At 36.5% G+C, this 12,752-nt stretch overlaps 1 protein-coding gene across 1 annotated transcript in view; it reads left to right on the forward strand.

Annotated features, from left to right (window-relative positions):
• Positions 1-330: 330 nt before the first annotated feature.
• The window catches only part of LOC126124768 (DNA polymerase beta-like), a 58,662-nt gene continuing 46,240 nt past the window's right edge, over positions 331-12,752 (forward strand). The window contains exons 1-3 of the mRNA XM_049915114.1: positions 331-498; positions 11,807-12,006; positions 12,147-12,307. Of these exons, the coding sequence (XP_049771071.1) occupies positions 432-498; positions 11,807-12,006; positions 12,147-12,307 (428 nt within the window). The 5' untranslated portion in view covers positions 331-431. The remainder of the gene's footprint in view (positions 499-11,806; positions 12,007-12,146; positions 12,308-12,752) is intronic.

The raw sequence follows: 12,752 nt of genomic DNA on the forward strand, positions 1-12,752 counted from the left end.
CTTGAACAAAATCCAAACGATTATTCTGAGTTTAAACGTCTTACAAGCGTTCATAATACTATCTGTGCATTGTGAGGACATATTGTTCGATACCTTAATGAATCCTTGTGTTTTTTTTGGTAATTATATACTTGTGAGACAGTTGTATGTTGAAAATGACAAAAATCAATAAATGCCAATAATCATAATAAAGTTCGAGTTTTGGAAACACGACCTTTTACCATGCCTTTTACCCACAAACGATTCTTATCCGCGTTTGGTGATATCGATACCAAGCAATTGACATATGTTTGTTTGAAATATCGATTTATTACTTATGTCGATTTCTGTGTTATTGTTTGGTATTTTGAAAAGTTCAAAGTGAATTGCATGAGACGAATTCTTATTACGTTGAATTAAATATTGTATTGTTTTTACTCTGCAGTTAAAATATGAGTAAAAGAAAGGCCCAGTCTAGTGAAAACAATCCTAATCATGATATTTGCGAATTATTACTGGGTGAGCTCAATGATGGAATTGTCACCGATTTGTTGTGTTTGTATTTAACAATTTGTGCCGTAAAGAAATCAGCATTGGTGAACACAGAAGCAAAAAGCTGCCCCATTATGTGTAGTTTACTTACTTCTGGCATGTAACGTAGCGCTGCATTTCGATTCCATATAGGGCTTATATTTTATCTCCTACTACGCCTCCCTATCACGCCTATCCTATACTACTACGTTATATGTTCTTATTTTCAGAAAATATACATTTCTTCAACATCGAGGTTTACCTCTTTAGTCTGCAATGTAGTTGAAGATAAATTTCGTTGTTCAACATTATGTCTTTATTAGCCAAACCAATTTCCAAATGTTGGGTTATCCGAGATTCTACTGAAACAAGGAAGCAGCAGCAGAAATATTATTTATACTCGAAAACATCAAGTACAGTACACAAAATAAAACAAAATGGCTGACTTATATCAGTCTGAAGAACTAATGTATTTCTAATTGTAGTATAAACCAATAGACAGTACAATTTTCTCATTTCAGTCTGAAATCAAGAGATGCATTTTTAACTTCTCAATTCCTTCAAATAATTCATTGGAAAATAATGTTTTTTGGTCAAAAGAAGTAATTAGTAAGAAAATGGTGTGTTACAATATTTTCCTTCTTGCCCAGGTTTCAGAATGGAATTGTGTAATGTGGTGGTCAGATAGTTAACAAACTCTTGTCTAGCAAAAGGCAAGAAGTTGGGAATTCTTTTCAATTAAAAATGTATCTCATTAACTGCTCTACAATTTATGTGAATGTCTAGATTCAAGGATTGAATAATTGCTATTAGACACATGGCAAGTAGCAGTGTTTGTTATAAACCTGTATCGCAAGTTAGACTATTCTGTAGATGTGACTAAGTATTTATAGTTGTAAAAAAAATTTTCCTTGAAAAATTTCATTATAATCAAGCAAATTTTAACCTACTAACGACAGATAAACAGCAGCTTTATTGTAAAATGGAATAGATGCCAAGGCATTTCAAAAGAATAACTTTATTGTTGATTTATTTGATTAAATTTAGATAGCATAAGTGTAAATGAAACCCAGCAGAATAGTAATAGTTTAATGTTAAAACAGTATATTCATTAAGTTTCTTTGCTGCCTTTGTCTTCTGTTACTGTATATGTTGACTCATTCCATATCCCTGAAGGTAGAGCTTATTGGAGTCTGCAGAACTCTGTTAATGAATTAATGAGGGTTATTTTTTGTAATCTGACATACTTGTTTAACGTATATAATGCCTTGATATTCACTTCTATGTCACTTATTGTCTCTGGCAATTACTAGTCAAAAATGCCAAATTGCACTGTGGTTTTGGAGTCCATGTTAGACTGTAGGTCCTCCTGTAACTGATTTAGTAGGTTAGTTCAAAACGTTAAAGAAAGGGAAGGACATATGGCTTGCGATGGGACCATACCAAGTAGGCCTGCAGCACTATAGTTTTCAGACCAAAACTGCTTTATAATTTCAGAGAATAGGGTGTATAATTGTGATTTGAAATTGACTAAAATGTTCAGGACTTCATAATTCCACATTGATGATCTGTGTCATCATTCCAATTGCTCATTTCTTCTATGCTTATTTCTGGAAAATGGCATATGCCTTAATGCATATATATTATTATTATTATTATTTTTTTTTTTAAACTCAGTGTATAAAAACATTGGGCTAAGTATTTGGCAGTCCATAATCACTCTTCTAACAGAACCTTATTTACTGAACTTATGCTTACTATTTTGACAAGGTTTCATTATTTTGTATAAACATCTCACAATACTCTAGGAAATTTGTTCAAGATGTTTGTTCAGTGTCACATCCTCTTCATTATAACATTATACTGTATCTAGGTTTTGTTATTTTAAGATGCAAGCAACTGTTGTACCTTCTCAGAACACACGATTTCTGACGTTGAGAAATGATATGATAAATCAAGAACAATAAGCTGCACATCTTTGAGGTACTCCATCACTAACTTTCCTGCACGTTGAAAAGTGAACTCTACTTTGTGAAAAGAAGCTTAGATTTCATTAGGTTATTGAGAACTGCCATGTGAAGAATGTGATGCATATTAAGTGTACATGTGGTAGAGGGTTTCATTTTGTGTTAACCCGTACATTTAAGCAGTCATTGAGCTTAGTGAGACAACACCAATAATTAATCATTCTTAATTATTTGCACGTTTTGGAGCATGTTTACAGTTCTTTACTTTTATGTACTGTGTGTCAGTTGATTTACAAAAATCTCAGTGAGTACATAGCTACATTCTGTTTATTTGCAAGAGTGACTTGTATCTATAATCATATCAAACTTAATGTTGGTCATGAAAGGCACAATGAAAATACACTTACGCGTTAGCTTTTGGCCACATCCTTAGTCAGAAAGAAACTTTTCTGACGAAGACTGTGGGCGAAAGCTAATTTTAGCTCTGAACAGGAACATGTAGAAGAACTGACAGACGTGCCCGGTAGAACTGTTTGTGTTGGGAGGGACTCTCCATAGGATACAGTCACTGTAAAGGAACTCATAAAAAACAGTGACTGCTGCATAGCAGGTGTAAAATGAAGCAGAAGGCTGTAGATAGAGATGTTGAGTTAAACTAGTTTTACTGTCAAGAGTTCAATCCTTAAATCCTTCAGTGACTACCATACCAGAATAGTGTCAAAAGATCTTTCACAAAATCCAAAGAAACTCTGGTTGTATGCAGTGGCTATTACTGGTACCAAAGTTGGTGTCCAGTCAGTCGTGGAGAAAATAGGAACTGAAATTGAGGGTAGGAAAGCAAAATGAGAAGTACTTAATTCCACTTTCAAATGTTAGCATGATTATTACCTCAGTTTAATTCTCGCACCACTGAAAGGATTAGTGAAATAGATATTAGTGTCAGTGACATTGAAACAGCTGAAAGCCTTAAAATTGAACAAAGCTCCTGGGCCTGACGGAATCCCTATCAGATTCTGTACTGAAATGTGGCTCCTCTCTCACACCCACCTGATTTAGCTTCACTGATCAGGATAGTAAAAACATGCGTATATTAAGGGAATTTTCATTCACAAAGCAGGCTTATCACATTCACACAGTTCAATACTGTTCTATCCTGATTAAATTGAGCTTAACTTAAATTCCATAAGGCAGTGAAGCAATTTCGAAGTCTCGGTGCGACGAAAATTGTCAGTCGATCTCCTGGAAACATTTGTAATAATTATTAACTTTCGGTGATCACATGGGGAAGACTGGAGATCTGCTGGTAAGACCGTGTTAGCCTATTTATTTGAAATAACTGGATATCTTGAGCATACAAAACGGCAGGTTCGTCCAGTGTAAATCAGATGTTCCCCACTGATCCCGTGCAACACAGTGTAGTAAGCAGACACTGTCAATAATAATCACTTAAATAATATGCGAACACACTTACTTTAGTTTAGTTCCTTCTCATACAGAATCTCATCAAGATGGCGACCAGCCCAACAATACATACATATACATGCTCCTTCTTTCACGACTAATCGGCAAGAAGTTCTCATTCTTTTCCTAAGAGAAAACATAGATAGCAGAGAAGCTATTCCATGGAGTAAATGGATGCTCCAAGGAATAATTGGGCTTGAAACTACTTTGCATTGATAATTGGTAAGATAAGAAGAGATATTTCGAGATATGTACTGAGTTATATAATTTATAAAATTTCTGAAAATATCGCAGAGAGACCGCTGCAAGAGACATTACACCTGGAACAAAAAACTGTACCTGTTACTTGGAAGAAAGCACAGCCACACTAGTCTACAAGTAGGATAACAGTAGTGATCCACAACACTACCGTGCAGTACCCTTAAAATGCATTTATTGTTGAATCTTAGAACATATTCTGAGTTCAAAAGTAATAATCTACCTTGAACAGAATGACCTCCATGCCAACCAGCCAGGATTCTGAAAACATAGATAATGTGAAATCCAACTCTCACTTTTCTCATGTGGCATACTGAAAACCACAGATCAAGGCAGTCAGGTAGATGCAGTATTTCTCGAATCCCGAAAAACATTTGATTCAGTACCACACCTGTGGTTATAATCAAAAGTAAAATTGTGTGGAGTATCAACTGAAATTTGTGGCAGGATTAAGGTCGTTTGGTAGGGAGGACACAGCAAGTTATCCTTAATTCAGAGTCTTCAATAGACATAGGATTTAGATTTTCTTGACCTTGCGGATGATATTAATAATAACTTCTGACTTTTTGCAGACAATACAATTATGTGTAATGAAGTAATGTCTGAAACAAGCTGTGCAAATATTCAGTTAGATCTTGATAAGATTTCAAAGTGGTGCCAATGTTGGCAACTAGCTTTAAATGAGGGCAGCACAAATTATCACAGGTTTGTTCATTCCAAGCGAGTGCATCATGAAGATACTGAAATAACTGAACTGGCATGTGCATGAAGATAGACACAAACTATCTTTCTAGAGCCAACTTTAAGTGTGGAATTTAGGAATATATTACAGCCTTCTACATATTGATCCCTGCTGAAATAACTGAACTGGCATGTGCATGAAGATAGACACAAACTATCTTTCTAGAGCCAACTTTAAGTGAGGAATTTAGGAATATATTACAGCCTTCTATGTATTGCTCACTTAGGGATCAAGAAGATGTGATTAGACTACTTACAGCATGCACAAAGGCATTTAAGCAGTCATTTTTTCCATGACCCATATGTGACTGGAACAGAAGAAAGCTCTAATAACTGGTACAATGGGAGGTGCCCTCTGCTGTGCACTTCACAGTGGTTTGCAGAGTGTTGATGTAGATATTAACTGAAAACTGCCCTATGGCATAGAAACAGTCATGAATTTGAAGTCATAATTTTATAATTGTTCATAGTAGTCATTTAGAAACTTTAATTTCAATTTAAGTTAATATACTTTTAAGTCTTCCTAATTTGCCACTCAAGTGGTGGTTGGGTGAGGAAGTTCAGTTGTCCAACTCATGTTCCCACCATGTGATAGTCATTGAAAAGCATATCCCTCAACTTATGTCATGAAATGGATTCCGTTGTCACAGTGACATTTCAGCTGTGGCTACAGCCCAGCCATCTTAATGAAACGATGACCCCAACTACACTTCATTTACACAGCTTACTCATTTAGGCCTACATTCACCCATGTCCTGATTTTTTGGCACTGTATTACTGAGTTTCCATGACTGACAGGCAGTCACTGAAGCATATGTACTATTTACTCAAAGGTTTTCAGTTTATATCAACTGAGGGTTAACCTAGAGAAATTGTGGTAGAAATACTTTCTTGGTGTAACCCTTCAGCTATCACTTTCATTGCTTCCATTTCAATGTTCTGAAATTGTGACCTTTTGTCAGTGACAAACATGAAAAGGAATAAATGTTTCGTTCATAGTTGTTAATGTGCTTAAGTAGTAGTTACTGGAGGCCAGGGGATATACATCACACATTGTTTGCATTACACCTTTTCATGTTCACAGTAAGTGCCCCAAGTGTTTGTACAGCACCAAGAATCCACACATTCTTCTGATCACTCCAATTACTTATTTTCATAGTTAACTTGTTTCAATTAAAATTGCTTATTCTAAAGCGGTACCTTGAATAGCATTCATACATCCCTTTTTTATACCAGTGTAACATGTATGTCTTTATTTTAAATACCGGTATGTCTTGCGTATTCACTGTACAACATAGCATAGAGTTAACTACTACTTTAATTATGTTGATCTAAGATTATGCTTTACAGATTTGACTTAGCTTCAGTGTTGTTCATAAGATTTTGATAACTTTGTATGAGGTGATACAAATTGTAACAGCATGTAAGACAGGTGAAAACTGTGTGCTAGACCAAGACATGAACAATACAATACCTTTTTGAGCTGTGCTGTTCCAGTTGTACCATTTGAGCATTCATTTAAGGGCAGCTCACATGTTAGTATGTCTTCACTTCTGTTGTAAACCTTAGAGACTTCCTCTCCATAATTATGTAGCACTAGCAGCTTTGAGAAAAGAATATGGTGATCTAATGGATTTTTGTAACCCATAGCTTGTGATGATGTCATTCTCTCTGTCAGATTTGCACTGTAGTAACAACGCTAAGGCTGTGCTGAAGTCAATCTCTGATAAATTCTTTAAATTAAGGTTCAGGGGTTTTGCTGGATAGCCTCTGAAGGGTTCTGACATGGCACTGCTTGTAGTGGTTTACTCAAATAAATTAGGCATCCGGGTTAAAGTTCACATCTAGCACATAATAGTCACTTGTCGCAAATGATCATCACAGTGTATTCTCTGCTGAACTGCTTAACTTGTGGTACTATCACTCCTGGAAGAAAATATATTGTGGAGACTTGGCTTAGCCACAGCCTGGGGGTTTGTTTCCAGAATGAATTTTTCACTCTGCATGGAGTATGTGCTGGTATGAGCCTTAATATCAAATAAGGTACTGGCAGAAGTGAAGCCGTGAGGGAGTGTCGTGAATCGTGCTTGGGTAACTCAGTCAGTGAAGCACTTAGCTGTGAAGGACAAATGTCCCCAGTTTGAGTCCTGCTCTTTTCACAGTTTTAATCTGCCAGGAAGTCTTATATCAGTGCAAAATCTGGTGTAGAGTAAAGAATTCACCCAGGAAACAGTCCTGCAGGCTGTGTTTAAGTCATGTTTATGATGTGTCCTTCTTCCAGAATTGCTAGTAAGTAATACCAAGTTGTGAGTCCTGTATCGGTAGCTCAGTCAGTAGAGCACTTGCCTACAAAAGGCAAAGGTTCGAGTCCGGTCTGGCGCACAGTTTTAATCTTCCAGGTAGTTTCATATTAGCACACATTACTGAAAAATGAAAATTCATTCTGAAGAAAGTAAGGAGGTAAACTGATTTGCATTCACAATATAAAATATAATGAAGTCACAAGGCCTGGGTGCCTTGGCTGTATGTGGAGACTTTAGTTATTTACGTCTTCTGCTTCATTTATCAACAGAATTTGTGAACTACTTTGGTGTGGTCTTCAGTTACTTGTAACTTTTGTTTTTGCACCAATGGGGCCTGTAACTGACGAGAATGACATTATCAACCAACTAAACTAATCCAATTGTGACTCATATTCTTTGATAATTCTATATTTAGAATTTTTAGTTGAGATGTAGATAATTCTTCTATTTTGTTGCCGGGTCTGCCTGATTATCCATGTGGTAATTTTGTTAACATTTAATCTTCATAACTTGTATATATGTATGTATGCCTTTATTAATGCATTAACTTACTCAGCACCACTTCCAAACAATGATCAAAGGATAAATACATAGATTTCATTCAGTAGACGGAGTTACTTCCATTGAACACTTTGTGCCGAATTTAACACATACTGGGTTGTAAATTGAATTTTAATGCCTAGTTTCTGTGGTGTGGTGCTCTTCTGCTTGGAGCACAGATTGACTGCAGATCGACTCAAAGCTTCAGCTAACTGGTAGTTCCATTCCATATCCAATACCAATAACCATGGACCTTACCGTTGGTGGGGAGGCTTGCGTGCCTCAGCGATACAGATGGCCGTACTGTAGGTGCAACCACAATGGAAGGGTATCTGTTGAGAGGCCAGACAAATGTGTGGTTCCTGAAGAGGGGCAGCAGCCTTTTCAGTAGTTGCAGGGGCAACAGTCTGGATGATTGACTGATCTGGCCTTGTAACACTAACCAAAACGGCCTTGCTGTGCTGGTACAGCGAATGTCAGATCCCTTAATCAGGCAGGTAGGTTAGAAAATTTAAAAAGGGAAATGGATAGGTTATGAATACACTAAGCAGATTCAGAAGGATGTACGTTGCAGTAAGTACTGGGAGATGAAGAACCTTGCACAGGATAGAGTAGCATGGAGAGCTGCATCAAACCAGTCTCAGGACTGAAGACCACAACAACAACAATAACATTATTGTATATGACAGTAAAATATAGTTTCTAGTTTGTTGACAGAATAAGTTTTTCTTGGTAATATGTAACTTTTTTATTTCTTTGCATTGAAGAGAAAGATCATACCACAGTGACTAGAAAAAACTTAATAATATGGTAATGGAAAGTTATGGTGAACTGTAGATAATTAAGGAGTAAAGGTAACAAACTCACTGAATGGTGGAGGCACTGAGTTGGTAATAGCCACATAAACAAAACTGAAAACTACTGAATAGTGGAGCCAATAAGTCAACACACACACACTGACACACACACACACACATACACACACACACACACGTGTCTGTCAGCAAGTCAACACCTATACCATTCAGTGAGTTGTTACCTTTATTCATAAATTATGTACAAAAATGTTATTAAATTGCTTAAACTGTTGTTAATCATTATTTATATGCTATGGCAATGTCTTTAAAATAAAGCAGTCTTTGGCTTATAAGGAAAGAAGTGGGAGGTTCATTCGCACATTGTGTGCAGCTCTTGGCTGTTAGCTTCCCATAATCCATAACACAAGGAACAAGCTGGGATTACAAATAATTAGAGTGAAATAGACAAAAGTATAGAACAAAACAGTGTGTATGAATTGCCTGTTTCTAGTTTACATAGACTTTGAGAAAGCATTCGTGTCATATTGATCAAAATTGCTATGTAGAGCCCCTGAAAAGTAAGGTATTGGTTAATTCTGCATCACTGTGCCAAAAAGTAAATATGTTCTGTGCTACGCCTTCATCAGGATAGTAAGAAATTCAAAATTGTAAGAGAAATCAAACAACAGGATTTCAAATCACCAAAACTCTTCTCAGTAGTCACTGAGAAAGGATTCAGATTCCTAATCTATTGAAAACGAAGACAAAATACATATAATTGGAAGATTATTTGTTTTGGCTGATGACACTGAACTCTATGCTGCCATGCAGATTCACTCCAAAACTAAGTGCATGAACTTAATGCAGGAAGTTTGAAAGTAAGCTTCAAAATCAAATTTAGTAAGACTAAAATAAGAATGAAGACACTGAAAAATTAATTTTATATATCTACAATAAACTCATAGAACCAGTTGATGGGTTTTTATACTCAGGACAGTTGAAGACAACTGAATTATTATCAGATGAGATAAAAAGGAGAATGAACTGTGTAGTGGTTGTCCACATTTGTTTTGGCTGATGACACTGAACTCTATGCTGCCATGCAGATTCACTCCAAAACTAAGTGCATGAACTTAATGCAGGAAGTTTGAAAGTAAGCTTCAAAATCAAATTTAGTAAGACTAAAATAAGAATGAAGACACTGAAAAATTAATTTTATATATCTACAATAAACTCATAGAACCAGTTGATGGGTTTTTATACTCAGGACAGTTGAAGACAACTGAATTATTATCAGATGAGATAAAAAGGAGAATGAACTGTGTAGTGGTTGTCCACTGTAGTAGACAGTTGTTAATGTAGCTTCTTTGACAATTTTGGTTAGTCCTGAGGCTGCAAATGCACCCAGGGCACAACACCAGCAGGGAGTATCCACTGGAGTGGACTGCATGCATTTTGAGCCTCAGGACTAATTAACAGCACCAAAGAAGCAACGTTAACAGTTGCCCACTGCAGTGGATGACTGCACCACAGGCTTAGAAAGGCCTCAGAGTGCTTATCAATATAGTACTGAATACAGCATATACTTTTTAAATAAAATGAAAAGGATTTCTCTATAGCTTCTGTTGAGTGATATGGCATTTTCTTGTCTTCCACTTGAATTTCCATAAAAAGGTGGGGAGAGGGAGGAAGAGGGTGAAAAAGTAAGATAGAGCTACAGTTAATTCAAATTTTTGTTCAGCAGGATTACAATAGGCATATAAAAGGAGTTTGGTAGCATAATCATTCATCCATCCATCCATCTCCACATCTTGTTATGTCAATCCCATCACAAGGAGAACCTCAGGGATGTGGGACTGAGTCAAGTTATACATTAAGAGGGGGAAGAAACATTGTTGGCTACTTCTGTAATATATACTAACAAAAATAATGACTAGCACTAATCTACTCAAACTGATAATTGAGGCGATTACTTCTAGATGACAACATATATTTATGTTAGGAGAAAAACAGTTCCTTTGAAAGAATCTGCTGCTCCTCCTCATGGTCTACTCAGCTTCTGTTTTTATCCAATATTTCAGACAAAGAATTTATGTAGCTTTGCACAGAGCACTAATACAAATATGAAAGTTATTCAATATTTACATTCTTGAGTACAGACATTCTGATAAATTGTAAAAGGAGTGGCTAATGAGGAATTCTCTTACTTTGTTTTTAAATATTTGGAAATGTGCAATTTCCTGTCTGATGTTCACTGACAATCTGTTTAGCACTTTTGCACCATAATATAAAACTCCATTCTATATCCTGATTCATAGCCTGTTTGGAGTTGATGACTGTGCTGGTATGGGTACACTGATTCTCATCAAATTACTTAAATTAATCACCGTTGGAGGTGGCTAGTGCGTGCATGGGTAATGGTCCAGGTAAACTTTAATGCTTGACTTTACGGCAGAGAGAACAGGTGGGCTGGTGCTGTAAAATCACTGATCACTAGTCTCTGTACCTATGTCCTCGATAAAATTTCAAGCTGTTCTGCAGTGTGTCATCAAGTGAGGGCACGCGACATTGTTGATGGTGATCCACACATCGAATGGGGATGTTAAGCATGGTGGCCCCGTTGATGCTCTTCAAAAGGAATAGGCTGTGTGCCAGCACTGGGTTTCACCCTCTCTCTCCTCTCATTATCTCCAACACAAGTATGAAACAACACTTTGCACACATACACACCCATTACATTCATCTTCATTTAACAAATACACTTTCCCACACACCTCTCATACTTCATGTAGGAAAGGGCATACAGGTGTGAAGAAGGGAAAATCTTCCCAATTAGGTGGCTGAACCTACCCTTTGGGGTCTCCCAACCATTCATGCTATATGACTTTCCTTTTTGTCTGCTTGGAAATTATACCTTCTAATATTGTGAGTATGAATTGCTGAATTCATCCTAAATTTATTCTTGTTCTTAATCACAAGTAGTATTAGTGTATGTATTGGAATGTAAGTGTAAAAAGCTCTAGGGCACTGAAGAGGCTTCTGCAAGATGTTTGTTTATTAACTTTAAGTAATATTCATACTAGATGCTTCTGTAGAATAACCACTGTTTTCACCTTAGCTGCAAGGCCCCTGAAGATTCTGCCAATAAAACAGAATGAAGTACAACCTTACTTTTTCTGCTCGATTACTTCTGAATACTTGACGTGACATATCTCTCATTTTGATTTAGAGTTGGCTGATTATGAGCGAAATGTTAGTCGCAATATCCACAAGTATAATGCATACCGTAAAGCGGCGTCAACTCTTGCGGCACACCCTACACGTGTCAAATCTGGTGCAGAAGCTCGAAAGCTGCCGGGAGTGGGAGAAAAAATTGCCAAAAAGATAGATGAGTTCCTGGAGACAGGGAAGCTGCGGAAAGTGGAAAATGTAAGTGTTTTTGAAAGCTCCGTGTTGAACGTAACTCTTTTTAGTGGACTTGCGGAAAACATAATTTTTCAATTGGAGTAAAGCACAATTGTTTCTATGGGCAAATACAAATTTCATCTTTTTCCTTAATCTTTTTTCAGATTAGAAATGATGATTCTTCAAAAGCAATAAATGAGTTAACAAGAGTTTCAGGTATAGGACCAGCAAAAGCAAAAGAACTTGTTGATTCTGGTATTAAAAGCATTGAAGATTTAAAGAAAAACAAAGAGAAACTTAATCATCACCAGCTTATTGGGTTGAGGTGAGCTTAGTAGGGTTGTTTATTAGTGCTTCTGTTGAAATAAGGCTAAATTAGTCTGGTATCATAATTGTCACTTACTCTGTTGTTGTAACTGTTAAATTTGCCTTGTACAGTTAAACTTCAGGTTTCATCTTAATTTATGTGAGACTGACACGTACTAGAACTTCCTATTATATTGTATGGAAAACAGGGTAAAACTGTTCTCAACCCAGACATTGTTTTGAATGTTTCAGCACCTTACTGTTGGAAGTGGTATGCTCTTGTCTTCCTCCAACATTTGAACTAATTCACTCTGTCAGCTATTGGGAACCTTACAGTTAAATGTGGATTTTTCATGTTAACAAAACATTGTCAGTAGTAATGATAAGTGATCACAAAAAAAGGACTGACTGAAGACTAAACCTTGGAACTTTGGATTTGCAATTTGTTTACCCATGGTAGCCAC

Source organism: Schistocerca cancellata, unplaced genomic scaffold, assembly GCF_023864275.1.
Source record: "Schistocerca cancellata isolate TAMUIC-IGC-003103 unplaced genomic scaffold, iqSchCanc2.1 HiC_scaffold_426, whole genome shotgun sequence".
Taxonomy (NCBI): Eukaryota; Metazoa; Arthropoda; class Insecta; order Orthoptera; family Acrididae; genus Schistocerca; species Schistocerca cancellata.